Source organism: Polyodon spathula, chromosome 14, assembly GCF_017654505.1.
Source record: "Polyodon spathula isolate WHYD16114869_AA chromosome 14, ASM1765450v1, whole genome shotgun sequence".
Taxonomy (NCBI): domain Eukaryota; kingdom Metazoa; phylum Chordata; class Actinopteri; order Acipenseriformes; family Polyodontidae; genus Polyodon; species Polyodon spathula.
The window spans coordinates 999,928-1,018,809 of record NC_054547.1 but is presented as its reverse complement, the minus strand read 5'-3'; the positions used below and the strand labels follow the sequence as shown (position 1 = coordinate 1,018,809).

The 18,882-nt window shown below is 42.3% G+C and overlaps 1 protein-coding gene across 5 annotated transcripts in view; it reads left to right on the top strand.

Annotated features, from left to right (window-relative positions):
• Window positions 1-552: 552 nt before the first annotated feature.
• The window catches only part of LOC121327091 (low-density lipoprotein receptor-related protein 8-like), a 57,101-nt gene continuing 38,771 nt past the window's right edge, over window positions 553-18,882 (top strand). For all 5 annotated transcript variants that reach the window (XR_005951525.1, XM_041270882.1, XM_041270881.1 and 2 more), the window contains exons 1-2: window positions 553-724; window positions 1,536-1,655. Coding sequence is in view for 4 of the 5 variants with exons in the window: in XM_041270882.1 (XP_041126816.1) it covers window positions 658-724; window positions 1,536-1,655 (187 nt within the window). In the remaining variant the exon portion in view is untranslated. The remainder of the gene's footprint in view (window positions 725-1,535; window positions 1,656-18,882) is intronic.

Here is an 18,882-nt window from a genome sequence, read left to right as displayed (position 1 = left end):
GTGAAATACATCATTAAAGACTCCACCAGTTTACACAGGTAACCATGGAAATTCATATATCTGAGAGGAACACAACACATAGAAATAACCGCACAGGCAAAGCCACATCTGTCTACTATACGGTAAAGGGAAATAGCAATGCGTGAAAATTCCATTAAAAACGTGTTTGTATTAAATACAAATCCTTCAAAACGATGTCCTTCAAGACTAAAATAGGCAATCTGACAATCAACACAGTCCGCTGCGCAGGGATCGAATCTATTGATCCGAGCGGCGAAGCAGGGTCCACAAAACAACATTTCAGAATCAGAAGAAACGACAAGGCATGGTCTGTGTTTGAGAGCCCCGGACACGATTGAACCCCGAGTCTCTGCCTCGGTGATTCAGTCGGGATTGCTCTTGTAATCATACGTGCTGAATGCAGGTCACTTCGACAGATGTTAAGCTACATAATGTAGCTACAATAAGCAAGCTACATTACTGCAGGCTGCAGCCCGCCCATAAAAGTAACGTCACCAATTCAAATTGCTCTGTCTGAGAGCAGAAGCAGGCGAAGCCAGCACAGCACAGTGCATAGCAACGCTGCGGGAGGGTAGCTGGCGCACCGGCGCAGTGTTATTATTATTATTATTATTATTACACACAGCGCTTTAAGAAATGTGGAAAGCTATAGGGAGAGTAATACTGGTACAGCTGCTACTGTTGAAGCAGCACTCTTCAAAAGGTGGGTTGAAAATTACCCTTGAACTTGAGTATTGAAATTGAAGAAGAAAGAAACGGCGTGAACGGAGCTGTCTGGAGCTCCAGCATGCACTGTCGTAGTGGTGGGACTATATTTAAATACCGGGTTTGTGCTCCAGCAAGCAGTGAAACGAGACACAGCCACTGTAGACATCGTGTTACTATATTCATGAAATAGTTTTTACTCCAGCAGAATATGGTACTTTAACATATTCATTCATTGATATTCGCATTCAAATGCATGGCTGACAGAGAGTGTCTAAAAGGAAGCGGTATATAGTCAGGAGAAGAGCATCATCTCTTTTGGGTGCAGAGTGTGTTTATTATAATGGGTTGTGTGAGCCGGATTACTTGAATTGTGTGCGGTTTGTTTTATGGTTGCTATAGTTTTGTGTAAATTGTTGTAATTTTAAATGTGTTTATCTAATACTGCTATCGGCTCGTGTGTGTGTTCATTCGTTACATCGTATCTGTGCCTTGGTGCGAGTTTGTATGTGTGCAGTATGGGAGTTTAATCAATGCGAGTGTCTAATGTATCTGTGTTTTGTCACTATTAGAAGATGCATGTTCGGTACGGGGATTCACAGAATAGCATGTGCTGTTCGGGTCTGTTCACTTCTATCTGCGATGCACGGTTTTTGTTTCATTGTGTATCTGTCAGTGTTGTGTATATCAGTTCATGTAAACAGCACAGCCCTCGCAAAATGATTCCCGCTCTGTACAATAAGTAAGCGTGTTTCATAATGAATGAAAAAGATGCTTTTTGATTGACCGGTCCCATTATTTTAACGCAGAGACCAAAACGGAGTGCGAAAACGGACAATTTCAATGCAAGAACGAAAGGTGCATACCTGCAATTTGGAGATGCGATGATGACGATGATTGCTCGGACAACAGCGACGAAGAAAACTGTGGTAAGTGTTAAAAATGAACTATGTGTTGCTACATTGTCGCAAATGCGTTGTTTTACTGCAGTTTGTATATCGGGGGAAGGTGTTTGTTTAATGACCCATCCAGAGCATCAACAGTTTATCATGCATGTTTCCAAACAGTATACCGCAGCTTGGTACGAATACACACGGAATCCAGAAGAAAGCGACTACAATGTCCTTAAAACCCGAAACAAACGATGACCTTGTTACTTTTTGATTAGTCATAGTTCGAAATCAAAAACCACACGTTTCCTGCAACTCCTCCGAGCCCCGGCTGCTACAGTTATTTCCGGCTCTGGCTCATTCATAATAAACGCGGCTTCTCATACGGGCAAACAGCGTTCCGGTTCCCAGTTAGAACACACCCTCTCTGAAACAGGTTTGTGGAGACGGTTCTTCACCACCCTCTTTTGTTTGATTGGCTGCAGTAAAACAGCAGATTGGGTAGGTGTAGTGGTGGACCAATCAGATGGGAGCTGAAAAATTGGGAAGTTAACACACCCAGATCTTACCATGAACCTAGTTTCTCAATAGCAAGCGGAAATTTGTAGTATTTGAATGCACATCTTAGAAAATATAACAGAAAACGGCATACCTTTCATACCTTTGAAGGTGGTAGCTTACTTAGACCAGGTTATTGGCTACGACCAAACCAGTTAATTACAAGAATCTGCAAACATGCAAAGTGTGGCACAGGAGGAAGTAATATAAATACAACAGCCAGAACCCCATACAGCCTTGCTTACTCATTATAAAGCCAGAAGTCATCTCTGTCTCAAGTCAGTTCAGCTCTACGTTGCATTAAGGTTACTTCTCCTACACAGCTAGACTCTGAAGAATTTCTACAAAATGATATACTCTTCCCCTGAGGGCTGTAGAAAAAAAAGACTTCCTATAGAAATACGTTCATTTGCAATGAATTTTATAATGCATTATTAACAACTTGCTCAAAAATAACCACTGGCACAGAAACCCTCTCTTTTAAAAACTCTGCTGGATTTGAAATACACAAAGCAATAAAACAAGTCGACACTGTGGTGTTGGACTCGGTGCACGGCTGCAGTGCTGGAAGGCTCTTGAAGAGTAAACGTGCTGTATGTCATTGCTGTGCTTGGCTTCTCTCCTGTGAGATCACTAATCCCTGGAAAATGACTGGGACGAATTCCTATCAGACCTGTTCTTTTGGCTTCTCTCTTGCAACCCCACCAGCAGCAGTAGCATTGGAACAGCGGGGGATGTTTTGAGATGTTGTGGAGCAACTGCTGTTCAAGGGTCTCATCCAAAAATTACAGATTCCTCTACAAAAAGAAATTGAAAGCACTCCATTTCCGTGCTCCTTAGCCTAGATGCAAAAGGCAGACAGCCTGTAACACAGTGGAGGAGAAGGTCCGTCTCCTCCACTGCTTCGGGGCTCGTATAGGAAGAACGGCAGATCACGCCAAGCATGTTTATTCCACAACTCCAATGGAAACATCCCACATAGAGAACACGCTATTTTAAGATTTTAATTATTTAATTTGAGTGTTTGTCTGTCAGTGTGTGTGTGTGTGTGTGTGTGTGTTTCAGTCTGTATGTTTGTCTATTGGTCTGTCTGTGTGTGCTTTTGAGTGTACATGTCTTTGTGTGTGTGTGTGTGTGTTCTCCATCGGAAGCCCCCTGTAAGCAGGTAGATGACAGGGTGGATATTCTGCAGGGTAATTTTAATGAGCTTCTTGTAGGCAGGTAGATGACAGGATGCAGACAGTGGAATGCTTTAATGTAATTGAAATAATTGCTCATTATCTTGGGGTCGAAGCGTTGTTCTGAGATTACTAGTCTGAAACTGCATTCCTACGTCCACCATCTTGGCTCTGGCTCGTCCATTGTTTACTACACATCACCGGCGCTCAATTTGAACCACAATGGCATCAGATTCACCTGAAAGTACTGTGCCTCTCTCTTGAGAGCCTTGCTGTTGTCACAGATGGAGAAGAGGAAGGCACTATTATTTCCTAAGGCCTGATAGGTTCATGGATCATTTCCATTGGAACGAGCACTTCAAGTTTCAGCTGCAAACCAGAAAACGACGATCGTAGTCTAGAGAGACCTGAAGACCCTGTCAAGCCTTTTTTTTTTTTAAAGAGTTCATTTAGAATGTTCTGCAGGCTGTTTGGAATAGTTACAGGAGAGAAGCCCATTGATTTGCTGTCATTGATGATATTGCACTGCAGTACAGTATATACACTGGGAGCTGCTCCTGACCTTTTTGAAGGCTAGTTTAGAGTTCTATGTTGCAGATAACCTTGTTTCTCCAGCACGCACTGGATAGGGGCAGTACAGTAATTGCACACTAAGAACTGCAATACAGTACATCATTTCCGTTGTCCTCAGTTTCTAATGGGAATTATTCAGAGTTGCAGCTGAAGCCCTGAATTGCAATCTTTGTTTTAAATGGCACCAAGGCCCCCATAGTGACATGAAATTAAATGCCAGTCTAAGGTGGCATCTCACTGAAGAATGGTCCCTTACACACTGGCGTTAGAGTTGCACCAATGTGTTTCTTACTGCTTTGATTTGGAACGGACTAGAAAGGTGTCTGAGATGGGCAGAGAGACACACGCACACATTAATTACTGCAGAGGAGTTTCATAGAAGGGACTCCTGCCATCTCCTAGCCTCCTTTTGCTGAAAAGGCAATGCATGGGACAGATGTGATCTTTTCACCCACAATTGTTAAATGACATTAAATTGAAGATAGGTTTCAGTAGATTGTTAAATGTTATCCAAGCGACTGGGTTGTTCATGCAAACACTGTGCTACGTCTGTGAATAAACCTGCTGGTTTAATCCATAATTTATGGTAATTTTTATGGTTTCTTTAGAAGTCTGCTTTGCAAATAAACCTGCCTTGCAAATGTTGTTTTTTTAAAAACTGAAAACATATAGCAAATCATCTTGAGTTTGTAGGTTACCCTTTTACAGAGAGAAATAAAACACATGAAAAATTATAAAGAAATGTGCATGTTGTGCAGACGCTTGATTTCAATATTTTTTTCTGCAGGCTAAACTGGGTTGAGCTGAGAGGCTTACTTACAGCAGGGCTGTGGCAGATGGCATTGTGAGAAGGAAAAGAAAAAAGCATCTGTGAAAGAATCTAGTACTTCTTCCAAGCGTGTCAATTCACAAGCACACATTCCAACAGTCCTCTTTTACATTCCATTATTTCCAAGAGGCTTTTCGTACAGAGGTTTGTTATCTGATGTACCAGTATTGTCTTCTGTAACAAAGTCTCCACCTATGCTTTCTCATCAGAATGAGATGACCTTTTGCAAACATTAGTAACACGAGAAGCTTTTACTAACTACAAAATATGAGCAAGGGAAAGCTTTTATTAAGATCTTAAGAGCAAATTCGGACTAATGCAGCTTTTAGTACCAAAACATTATGTCAAAGAGGAGAGCAACAATACAAGAATGTGTCATTCCTCAATATGTGTGATTGAGTATTTGAAGCAAAATCCAAAATGCTTTTCATGTTAAATCACTTGTGTCAGTGCACTGCAACAATAGGGACACAGTGTGAGCAATCCTAATTTGTTTCTCAAACATTCTTGAATGCTAGTTTAAATATGTGGCTTTTAGGAAGCAGGTTCATTGAGATGTAGAGCTCTGAATGGTTTGGTTGCTCTTCTAGTTTTATGATGTGATAATGTGGGGAACATGAAGAACTGCCCAACAGCTTTCTCAACACATTACTCCAGTGCTCAGGTCCTTGCACTGGTCAACAGCTAGTTACCCAATTGATGTTAAAGTTGATGTAATAACTTCTAAGGTCCTTCATGGATTAGGGCATCTTATCTCAAAGAACTACTAACTCTGTCCATTCCTATTTGTTCATTGAGATCAGAAAATACAGAGCCTTTAGTTGTTACAAAAGATCATGTTTTTGCTGCTGTGCTTCTCGTTTGCGGAACTGTATTCCTGTTTACACTAGGTAGGTTGAAACAATGGATTCTTTCAAGTCTAAATTGAAAAATATTTTTTGGCTGTGCTTTTATATAGCTGGTTGTAGCTGGAGTGTATTGCACATGTGAGCTTTTGTTTGTCCAGCATTCTGGGATGCCATGGAGTGAAGGGTGCTATGTAAGAATACATTTGTATGAAGAAAACGTTACGTTTGGTACAGAAGCCTTGTCTGATTGTTGTTTGCTCCTGACTCTAATGTCTGGACACCCAGTTATTTCACAGCCCTGCTAATCACACAGTACCTTCATTATGCCACGTATGTAATTGCTGTGATTTAACAGGACAGGAAAAACAAGAAAACAAGCAGGAAAGCAGCGCATTGCAGCATTGCAATGTGAGAGACGGCTGTGGGCCTGCAGGAAATCCCATACACTAGCTCTGAATCTCATCTTCCCATTTCTGTGAAAGTGTTTCTGTGTCACGGCACAATCCTTCTTCCTTCCATGCTTCACTGTACAGTTTCATGTGTTGTTTATCCACGTGAAGTGTAACCTTAGGGGAGCCAAGACAAGGGGAGACTAGGGTGGGACTGATCAGTTCAGGGTATAACGTTTTATTATAAAAAAAGGATGTTGTTGCAAACGCTGAACTGTTCCTTTCCATCGTCTCACCTAAAGCCCTGAAGCCGTTTTTTCGTGTGGTCCCGTTCTTCATGTGTACATCAAAGCCAGTGGCTCCTCTCACTGGATAATAACACCCATGCACACCTATATAAGCTGCTGAGACAAAGAACAGCACTGAAATGATGTTCACCCTTACCAGATGAATGCTCTGGGCTTGTAGCATTTCTGATTGACTTGCCTTATCATTGCCTTTCATTCTATTATCTTGCATGTTTATAAGACTAAATCAGCTGTGCTATAAAGACAGGCCACTTAGCTGATGGCATTAGCAGAGAGCCAAGAGCATCAGGCTTTTATTGAATATTGGCAATAACTCGGATGATGCCTTTAAATGCCACAGGAATTTTTATTGAACATTGCCTGTGATTTCAGTTGAAGTCTCTGAAGTGCAGTGGGGCAAAAATACCTTCAATACCAATTTAGATAAGCAGAGAGAGGCGAGCCACTGGTCTGAATGAAAATTGTTAGCAAAGTGGATGTGAAGCCCATACTTTCAGCACGGTATGGTAAGCCTTTAGAGATAACATTTTACAATCAAACCGGAAGCGAAAGCAAACAAATGAGCCCTTACTCCTATCTCCAGTTCAATTAATCATGAAAAGCTGATGAGGTGCATTTGAAGCCGTTTTAATAGGTGTAGAGGTATAGATGTAATTACTGTGCTGCTTGATCCAATTCATATCGAGATACCCCCAATTCACTCAAGGCTCCGAACAGAGCCTAGGCTGGTTCATGAGACCTTCTGATATTGCAGCACACTGATCTGGCAGCTCTACCTGCAGGAGTGGAATTGTAATCCCCAGTTGTTTTATACAAGACAGCTAGTGTATCTGTGATAGGCCAGCATAGAAGAGGTGAGGGAGGGACTGATGTGAACATACTAACCCTACCCCTAACTCTAACCCTGACACAGTCGTACAGAAGAAAGGTTTTCTGGACAAAAAAATACCTGGCGATGAATTGGAGTAAAAAAAGCTTTGCGAATTCGGCCCCCTGTGAAGTTTTAATTGCGCCCCACTCCACATGCAGAGGCAGTTTTATGGAGACTGTCTTGATGGTTATCTCTAAGGCACTGTTGGATTTCTGACCCTGTATCCTTGAGACCCCCCTTGACTCTCCACTGCCTTCTGTACACCCCTCCTCCCTCATACAGAAGTGCATTTCTCTCGCACTTAACCCTTTCCATTGCTTTAAATAATACAATTAATTGCTGTCACACAAAATATTTCCACCCCAAAATTTTTTTATTAATTTGTGAGAGCACTGGTTTCTCTGTATATAGTTTTGTACATATGTACAACTCTGAATATATTATATGAGTGCTCAAATAAAACACTCAATCACAACATTTAAAGAAATCAATGCAGTGCAAACAACCAACATTAAACAATAACTTCCTTCTGGAAAAAAACAAACAAAACTCTACTGCCATCTGGAAGAGCCGTCCCCTGGTAAAGACTGCAAAGCAAGCAGAGTAAATGTGCAATCTGGAGGAGTGCAGCCGTGCCCTGCCTTCATCTCATCTCCCTAACGGAGTCTCTGTGCCCCTCTGCTCTCTGTCTCTGACTTCCCATCTCCTTGTGCCACGGTCCTGCAGGCACCTTCCCAGCATCTCTGCTTGATTCCACTCACTATTGCAGCCCTAAGGGACACCCTGCAGACAAGAGCAAGGAGAGGGGCTTGAATGTCATTGGTTGTGGATGCGGTCGTGTTCGTTGGGTGTGGGCGCGCTCGTGTTCGTTGGGTGTGGGCGCGCTCGTGTTCGTTGGGTGTGGGCGCGCTCGTGTTCGTTGGGTGTGGGCGCGCTCGTGTTCGTTGGGTGTGGGCGCGTTGTTCGTTGGGTGTGGGCGCGCTCGTGTTCGTTGGGTGTGGGCGCGCTCGTGTTCGTTGGGTGTGGGCGCGCTCGTGTTCGTTGGGTGTGGGCGCGCTCGTGTTCGTTGGGTGTGGGCGCGCTCGTGTTCGTTGGGTGTGGGCGCGCTCGTGTTCGTTGGGTGTGGGCGCGCTCGTGTTCGTTGGGTGTGGGCGCGCTCGTGTTCGTTGGGTGTGGGCGCGCTCGTGTTCGTTGGGTGTGGGCGCGCTCGTGTTCGTTGGGTGTGGGCGCGCTCGTGTTCGTTGGGTGTGGGCGCGCTCGTGTTCGTTGGGTGTGGGCGCGCTCGTGTTCAGATCAGTGAACTCTGTTTCTCTCATGGTAGAATGTCTGTGTCACATTCCGCTGTTGGAACTCTCAAAGAATACAATAATAATCCAATGAAATGACTGATGATGAAGTTGGGTGTTGGATGATGCTCTTGCTCCTCATACTTGGGTATCAGCATGGAGGATTTCACCACTGTTGTCATCATTTTCAGGGCCACTGTCAACACAGCTGTCATTTGAATGGTGTCTGTTGACATTTTGACAAACATCTTGGAAATTGTCAAAGGTATTAACACCTGTCCCAAAGTACAGTAACAGACTACGTGCTTGTAAAAAATCCACAAGAGCTTAGTGTCTGTAATACTTTTTTGAAGTGCAACTTGAAAAGATTTATGTTTTGCTTTTTTACTTGTAATGTGTAAGCAGTTGAGATGGGCGATCTTGGATAAATGTGGTCGTTTTTCACCCTTCAAGCGGTAGAGAATGAGCCCTCATTGGACGGCTGAGTGTTAAGTGATCTGACCCTGCTAGGAACCAACATTGATCGTTGTAACTTTCATTAGTATGCAGATTAACGTTCCACTTCTGATCAGAATTTCACCTGTTAAGACTAACAGACAGGTTCATCTTGTGATTGTGTCTCTGAAACTCTGCCTTGCTCCGGTGTGCATGCTAAATCAATACATTATTCACAGCTTTATAAAGCAATGGCATGGAATTGCTACTGAGTGACTTTAATGAAAACCGTGCTGATTTAAAATGATGAATTTGCTTTCCTCTTCAGGACTTGTTTTGCAGAATTGTCACTGAAGATCGATTTAATAAGGGTGTGCAACTCTACTGCTGTCCATTGATAAGTGACTCCTTAAAATGCAATGACACCTCTTTAGTACTGAACCACAAACAAGCTTGTTTCCTTTGTATCTGGTCATTCCCCTGGGATGAGGAAGGTGACTTTGAGCCGAGCACAGCGTTACCGCAAATGTGTTTGTTTAACAAGTTTGTAGAGTCGAGTCCACAAGCTGCCGCCTTCTTCTTCTTCTTCCTCCACCTCCCCTTTGGGAAGCACGTGGTGGTTTGTGTTCGTTTGGACTGCAGCGACAGTACGGTAGGGCAGTCCATCGCACTCACAGAGTTGTCAGGTTAACTGACTTGTAAGACTTTGAAAACAAAAGAACCTTACAAGATCATCCCAGGAGTTTCATCTGCTGCAGCACGGATTACAGTGTGCAACGATTAGGGGAAGGAGCTTTAAAATCTTCCAGACAGTTAAGGGAGGGAGCTAATGGAACTGATCACTGTTTGTGCTGCACAGTACATGGAGTTTAATTAAAAGTGCTTGTTTTCTCGCCTGGCTGTCACTGCTGATAAATGGGCCAGTGTAGGACACCCAAAACACTCTACAGTGTTTTGAGTGTAAGTTGGTAACGCTCTACTGTGCTTTAAATTCACACTCAAATCACTCCCGTTCAAGACCAAAATACTATAGCTATGTACTCCCAGTAACACAGTGATATCACTAAACGGTTTAATACTAATATGTACATATACCATATTTAATAATAACTGCTTAAATAAATAAATAAAAACAGCTACTTTAATACATTCAGCCTGTTAGTTTTATTTCGTCAATGTGTTTTGTTAGTAGCCGATATATATTCTTCTAAAAGTGCATAAAACGCATTTGTAATAATACTGCTAATCTAAATGTGTCTAAATGAGATTAAATATGAATGTAATTCTGTATTTGACTAAAAGTGTTCAAGCAAATACTATTTAGCTAACTAAACTGTACAAAAAAGAATGCAATTCTGCCAATTCTGCTATACCGATGGGCAGACCTGTTGAAAAAAGAGGGCCCAACTTTCAAGAAATATTTATCAATGGGAAATACCCATATACACTTAAAGCGAACAGAGGCAGAAAGGCTAATTTTCAGAGATAATGCCAGCGTTTTTTCACAACAGAAAAAATGACAAAGGTGAGCCACAAAATAGATACTTCTATTAGAATGTAAAGGAGTTATACTGGTCAGTTAATAAACAGTATTTGTTATATATATATATATATATATATATATATATATATATATATATATATATATATATATATATATATATATATATATGTTAGTTATGTTAGATTTTTTTTTCATTAAAAAAAAGTTTTATTGAACAAGATAACATATTCATGTTATGAAACAAGAATAATTTGATTAAAAGGATACGTAACCTTTAATGAGATGAAATGCAGTCACGCTACAAGAAGATCACAAGCTTTAGTCTATAAAAACAGACCAGGGATGCTGGAGAGAATGACATCATTAAGTGTTCATCCCAGATCCCCTATCATGGTCCTGGAGTTACAGAAACCCAGCATGCAGCCCTGTGGTCAAGCACACTTTATCAGAAGATTACAGAGCGCTCCTAAGAGCACACCCAAATATTCAGCGGCACCCTGGCACTGAAGCGTTTTATTGCCTGTCAGCTTCCCATCTTCACTGCGTTGTTAAGTTTGCCCCGAGCTGAGCTTTCTATGTGATTGTCAATCCGCCTACACTTTCAGCTGCAAATGTCTCATTAAACCATTTGAAATGGTGAATTCATGTTTGCAGGGCTATGGAAATGCCTCTGGGAAATTCTAATGGTACCTTTTCAGTTTGACCGAAGATTTCCATGTGACTGGTTGCTGGATGTTTAAGACCCATCGCTTTGTGATATTGGTTCCACACTTGGTATACAGATGAATTCTGAGATTCTGTAGGTCAGGTTGGCTGGTATTGCACAATAATATAGTTTTACCTGCTCTAGACGCTAATGCCAGACACGAGTCAATGATGCACGTGGGTCCAGTGGGACAAATCGTCACTACGTCATGGGAGACTATCTCATCACTCTCTCTCCCAGTACAGCGAGTGTCCATCTGAAATGCACTTCACAGTGGGAGATGGTGGTAATTTAGTTAATCTCTGTGACGCGTATGAGAACTACTCTGATCTACTGTGATCCTGCCAGACTGGCTCCCTGTTCACTCTCTGTTGGAACTCAGAAGAGACCTCTCCTTGTGTGCACTCCTGTTCTCTGGGCTAGCTATTTGAGATATGATTTAATGTATTTGAGAATGTATTCCTTATCTCGTTGGAGCATTGCTCCCTTCTTTTCCAGGCTCTTTACAGATGAGCAAATTATTTCTTCTTTTTTTTTTAAATAGAATAGGGCCCGCTAGTGAAGATGCCAGTTATTTTTAAATTTGTATGCACCTTTAGCAACTTTTAACAATTTAGGGATATCGAATATTAGCTTCCCCATGCTGGGAGCTAGACAGATGGTAGCACAGTGTGACTGAAAGAGATTTGCTCTGCTCCAGCTTAGATAATTATAATGATTTTAGATGCAGATCAAAAACTGGCCAGAAAAAGAGATGACAAGCCTGTTTCATGAAATTGTGCTTTGAAGCCCATTTCTCTACTATAGCACTGTAGATTCACTCCTTGTGTTGAAGATACTGCATTCTACTGCTTCATTTGAAAGCCTGTGTGCATCTGTAAGGAAGATCCAGGCTTATTGTGGGATCCTAATGTCTGCAACACAGGGATTGAATCTAGTGGGTAATATGGTGGCTGGTTAAATGGACTAAGTTCATCAAAGTTGTCGTCTTCAACCCGTTACATATTGAAGTTGAGAAAGAGCATCACCAAGTTTCTGACACTAAACTTTACAGTACAGTCCTCCCCCTAATCTGTATACTTTGAAAATGATTAGATATAGACACAGTACAGAACAATACAACCCTTCTAGATCAGCTGGGATTGGCTCCATTGACGGAGGCTTCTATTCATGGCCCTTTTTAATAAAGGGGGATTAGCGGGCGGCTTCTGGTGCCAGTGTGTAATATAAAGCATGGTGCATTATGGGTAAGAGGCTGCATCTTGAGTGCGGATTGAGGTAAAAGCTCTTCTGATAACAGAATTAATTTGGAAATCAAGTAAGGTACAATTAAGTTGTGCCTCTGTTCGTTTGTGATGACCTGACTCTGAAGCTGTAATGAAATGCTCTTAATAAACGGTCTCCTTGGACAATTGCAGTGCGGGAGTGACTGTGATTAGCAGTGGACTTTGCGCTGAGTGCTTTTTATTTCAATCTTCCATGAATAGTTCAGCCTACTGGTCTGGTGCAGCGCTAGTCCTGCTGGGTGCAGCAGCTTCTTTACATACGTCAGTTCAATTTATCAGGCACAGAGTGGTGATTGGGTAGACAAGGGGAGTGGAGGTCTTTTTAGTCCTCCCAGCTAATAAGGCGACATTTTATAAGGGTGTTACTACAGGGAGCTGCAGCAAGGGCAGCTGCATTAGCTCCTTGCTGTGCCGTGCCGTTAATAAGGGCAGATGTTCTTCACATGACTCTGCAAGACTTTTCAAAGTATATCGAAGCTAAACTCCTCGTCAGTGTCTGTCTTCTGCTGATAACGGGCTGTGATAAAACTGAAAATAAATAAATAAATAAATAAATAAAAAGCCCCCCAGAAAAACGCTTTGATACATGACTTAAAAGATTCAAATGATCCTGTAATTCAAGACTGACACGTTTTTTCACTGGTTATAGAAAAAAAGAGTGGCTTAATGTGCATCTCCATCCTGCCTCCCTCTTTTTACCCATGGCTTTGGTGTTTGAAGGGGGAAAAACAGGACAGAGGCTTGAATACCAGTACTCGTTGTTAAAATCTACTGCGATCAAGCCGGGGGAAAAATCATCAAAAGAAAACTACAAAACATCTCCCCTCATATGTGCGCACAAACCTCTTCTATTTTCAAGAAAGGATCAATAAAAAAAAAATCTTCAAAGGTATTGCCGATGACTTTTTGTTTTTAGTTTTCTAAAATATTTACTTGAAAAAAGAAATCTCAATAGTCTCGGACTCAATTAAGAAGTTATCCTTTTTTGTTTGTTTTTGTAGCAGAGAGAACGGAATGTAGTATTGCGTGGAAATGAAGGCACAGGATTTTCAGGTTCTCAAAATTTACAATTTATTAAGCCGGGACCCGACGCTGGGCAGGTTTAGTGTACTGCTTGACCAGCCAGTGGTAGAACTACAGCTGAACAGCATAGTGCTACTCCGAATGTGACAAAACAACACAAATAAAATAAAAGCAAGTCCCAAAACACAAGAGCAGTCTGTGGTCCTCTCTAGCCCGGGTTCTCTTTTGCTCTTCCTCGTGGTTTCTTCTGCTCCTTTCTTGCACTCTCCACAGCTCCGCAGCAACAGTCCACTACTTATATCTGTGTCCAGGGCGTGCCTCTGATGCACCAGACACGGCCTCCCGCTCTCGCTCCCCTGAAGTTGCAACATGTCGTCCCTTGATTCTGCCAACACTGTTGCAACTGAGGACACTGGCGCAGCAAGCCAAGCCCGATTGGTGGCGATTCTCCCGTCTCTGACGTCACTGAACACCTGCTGCACTGAACTGTTGACACTGGGCCAGAACCTTCCTGAAGGCCGTTACAGCAGACCTCGGGTCGTTCCAGTACTATAAGAAGGAATACGTGTGTGTGTGTGTGTGAAGGCTTTCGGATACGGTGGTCTTGGAGGCTTGCTTCATTCATAAAATAATAATAATAATAATAATAATAATAATAATAATAATAATAATAATAATAATAATTGTGTTCCTAACAGTGATTATGTGAAGATCACAAATTAATTGGGTGGCTTGTCAACTAAAGCACTTTTTCAGAGGTAACAAAAAACAGAGCTTTTAGTCAGCCTCGCACCACTGTTGGGAGTGAAAGATGTCCTTGCTGATCCTCTGTGCTGGAGCTTCTTTCACTGTGAACTGCAGTAACCCCCTGAGACCCCCCACCCCCCCGTTGCTGAGCACACATTATCGCTTGACAGCAGCCTTTGGCTGGTGATTTAGACGAGGACAGTGTCTGGACTTTATAATTGAAAAGAAAAAAAAAATACTTTAACAGCGTGCCAAACAAGCAAGTAAGCAATTGTTTTCAACTCCATCTGAAATGTGGAAGTCCTTCCTCCCTCCCAGTGGAAGAGTCTGTATTGTTCTGTCAGTCCTGCGGCCAACGCAAAGAAAGAAGTGTCAGACAAGGGAAATGCAAGCGTTTGAGCAAGCATCTCCTATTTATTTAACAGATTCCTGTACCTGTTTCATATCCCATAAGTGTGTTCTCTCCCATTATCTATCCTTGCTTATGCTGTGCGTGCTTATTTACCATTGCTTTCTAACTCATTTTCCTCTTCAACCTTTGGGTCTGCTTCTGAAAAGACTCCAAACTGCAGAAAGGTTGTCCGTCCCCTCTGTAGAGACATTTGGCTGCCACTGTGTGTGTGTGTGGGGAGGCAAATCATCTAGTGACAGATGATCAGATGATTCTGCGAGCGGTTAAGGATCTTTTTTGGCTACGGAGTTATTGTGACCCCAGCGTGTGCCAGTGTTTGTCTGCCTCTGCTGCTGGTTTGTGATCGATCTGATCTTATTTGGTATGTTGGTGCTCTCTGCAGTATTGTTCTGTATAGGGCAGCGGGGTTATTTGATATGTTGGTGCTCTCCGCAGTATTGTTCTGTGTAGGGCAGCGGGGTTATTTGGTATGTTGGTGCTCTCTGCAGTATTGTTCTGTATAGGGCAGCGGGGTTATTTGGTATGTTGGTGCTCTCTGCAGTATTGTTCTGTGTAGGGCAGTGGGGTTATTTGGTATGTTGGTGCTCTCTGCAGTATTGTTCTGTATAGGGCAGTGGGGTTATTTGGTATGTTGGTGCTCTCCTCGGTATTGTTCTGTGTAGGGCAGTGGGGTTATTTGGTATGTTGGTGCTCTCTGCAGTATTGTTCTGTGTAGGGAAGTGGGGTTATTTGGTATGTTGGTGCTCTCCTCAGTATTGTTCTGTATAGGGCAGTGGGGTTATTTGGTATGTTGGTGTTCTCTGCAGTATTGTTCTGTATAGGGCAGTGGGGTTATTTGGTATGTTGGTGCTCTCTGCAGTATTGTTCTGTATAGGGCAGTGGGGTTATTTGGTATGTTGGTGCTCTCTGCAGTATTGTTCTGTGTAGGGCAGTGGGGTTAATTGTTATGTTGGAAGAGAGCTGGAATCTGGGTTTACTGTTCCAGTGATCAGTCTTCTTTTACCCATACTATACACAGCCTGGCAGCAGAGTTCAATTAGACTTACATTACAAATCCTGTTCAATCTGCAGCATTTCCTGGAGACAGAATACAGCTCATGATCTCTTTAAGGTTGGGACCAGTGGTTTATCAGACCAATTAGAAGTCCTTAGAAAAGATGAAAATCCATACTGATGTTCATATCGTATTGAATCTGTTTTTTCAGCTATCTGGGGATCCAAGCCCTGCAGTGTTATGGGTGACATTGATTTATAAAAGATTTATTCTTTTAGGATAGCACTATGTATTTGTTTGTTTTTTATTTATTTTAAATGGGGCCCTGACTGGCACTGCAGCATTTGGGTTGATGCAAATGACCTGAATCTGTTTGAACACACCATTGCTTCTGATTAGGAAATCCAACCACTGTAGCTGAAAATCTTGAAAAATTGTCAAAATAGGCAAATTAGTCTAATTTTCACTGATGACTTTAATAGGCCACACGTGCAATTCATTTAAACTAGGAAGAGGAAAGGAACACAGTCACACATGAAGTTGATTAAGATAATTAAAGCACAAAGTGGTTTAACATTTTCACACATGAGTGCCAGTCTCAGGAACTTGATTAAATTAATCAAAGTGGGCTTTAAAAAAATACAATTAAACACATGCCTTAAAGCAGACTATATTTGTATTTCCCCTGTTAATGTGTGTCACGTGATCTGCATTTTCCAGTCATAAATGCGACAGTAAAGTAACATATTCTGCACTAAAACAAAAGGCAGAGAGGAAGTGTATCAGTAAAGCCCTCCCTGCTGTAGGCATTGCAGGTTAAACCCTGCAGCTGAGTGATTCTTTGCATACGTTTCCATGTGGCTGTTAATATTCGTCAGTTACAAGGTACTGTATATTTCCAGAGATATTACAGGAAGAGGCTAGTCTGCATGTCATTTTAACAAGTGAATGATGCTGGAAAGGGGGAATAAATTACAGAAATGAGTCCTCAGTTAATATTTTTAAACCACTTTATCTCCAGAACCCAGATTTCCTCAACATCCCCTGGAGTTAAATACAGAAACTCTCACCTGTCTGTGAGAGACACTGTGATCAATGTTGAGAAAGTGCCTTTGACAGCCGTGCAGTAAAAGCTGGAATCTTTCTGCACGGACACTGTGTATTTAAAAAAAAAAAAAAAAAAAAAGTTCTCAGGATGTTGTTAACCAAAGTTGAATTGTGAAACTTTGAGCAATTTTGCATCTTTGGACATTTGTAAAAAGGTACACTTTGTGCCAAACTGAAACGAAAGAATACATGATACCCCCTCTCCTCTCCCTTTCACTGTCTGTGAGGCTGACAAATACTGCTGTGCTCCGATCTTGTCATGAGGGAGAAAGCACCTGCTGTTTTATTCTTAATAACTCAACGCGGGAAGGCAAACATGTCCAGGCCCTGTTCAAACCTGGCTGCATTTTTTGTCCATCTCTAGTACGACCAGGACTGCTGAAGTCCCAACAGTGTTTACTCTCTTGTCATTTAAATTGAAACACAAAAGGCAACGAGCCCTGTGCTGGGAATGACATTGCAAAGGGTCATGTGTATTCTCGGGGTAGCCTTGGATACAGTTAGGTGACTGGAAAGCATCCACACAGAGGAAGTATCACAAATATTATTCCGCTTGTGTGCACTAATACCCACGCTGATTAAAACCACGGCACAGTGGTAGGTAACTATAGATTGTCTTTTAAACTTGACCTGAAAGCAAACAAACTTTAGCCCCCCCCCCCCCCCCCCCCCCCCCCCCCCCCCCCCCCCCCCCCCCCCCCCCCCCCCCCCCCCCCATTTCACATGTTTGTGGTCTTTAGGCATGCACTGCTGTCACCCACGCTGTTTCAGAAGCTGCAGTATAATCTCACTTTTTTACAGGCATGTTTTCTATCTGCGAGATTAGTTTGAGATGAAGGAGCCAGGAAGCCTCTCTGCAGCATAGTGAATGCGCTGGCAGAGTGATGGGCTGTTTTGTTCCAGCTTATTGTTATTTACTTTGCTGTGCAGGAAGCAACCTGCCCTTCCAGTTTTTAATTTAAAAAAAAAAAAAAATGATGCATTTGCTTGTCGGAAAAGCCAAAATGTTCAAGTTTGCACCACACATTTTAACAACTGGTGCTTGAAAGTAAGGAAAGGAAAGACAGAGATGAGCTGGCTGAGCTTCTAAAAGCAGCCCTGAGCAGCACAATGAGAGCCTGTACGAGCTTGGTTGTCATAGCAGTGGAGTCTATGTGCTGTATCAGATAGGATTTGCTTTCAAAGACCACATTCGTTTCCTACTGCACAGTGAAACACATTCTTAGTTGCAGATTTTCATTACATGAGAGTAGCTGTTTAACATTAATATCTGATCTGGGTTTATATGATTTTAATGGTTCAGGTCTCCAATGACTGTCTTTGTGCTTAGTTTGTTCATGAAGGATTCAGAGAACCCACAGTGAAAGCAGTAGGGATGGATAGGGATGCATAGCAGTTTCACCCACTCCAGGTTTTACTAGGAGCTCAATCAGCCGCAGCGTACAGGCAACAAGCTCAGGCATGTTCTGTTAAACTCATAGTAAAACCAGGAGTGGATCAAACCGCTGTGCAACAGGGGTCTTATTTCCATCCCTGAAGCAGCAACAGACACCCTTGATAAACCTTTATAAATCACCTGTGTGACTGTCAAAGCTGTGTTCCTGTGCACAGAATGACAGCACTGCAGTTAAAGTGGCCCTTTGTGTAAGACCTGGCATTTGAACTACAATGTGTGTGTGTGTGTGTGTGTGTGTGTGTGTGTGTATACTGTAAACGGCAGGTACAATGCAACCTCAGCTCTTCTGGTGTTGACAGAAACACGCGTGTGCTGGAGCACCGAAAGACAAGAGGGAGCTGGTGTGCTCAGGCCAGAGGAAGAAGGGAGAATTGAGTGTGTTTTGACTCACTGATTTTGTTTTAAGCCCTGTTTTCCTGTAGAAAGTCGTCCTGCACCTGTCTATCCTGAGGAAGTAATAATTGCCTATGAGATCTCGGAGAGCTTTGTCCAGTGTGCCAGGAGAATGAGTTTTGTGTTTACGTGCAAAACCGTCTTGGGGAAAATTACTTTCATAGAGCTGCTTCAGTTGCAGTTACTGTGAAAGGAAACTGTCCACTGACATCACAGGTGTCTGAAAAGATTTTGCAGAATAGAAACTATTTTTTATATGTGTTTTAACCAAATAGGGTTGTAAATATTGACTTTCAAGCTATTATAGCTAATGTCTCCCCAGGTGCTATGCTTTACAGCTGGCCTGTGGTGCTGAATGTGCTT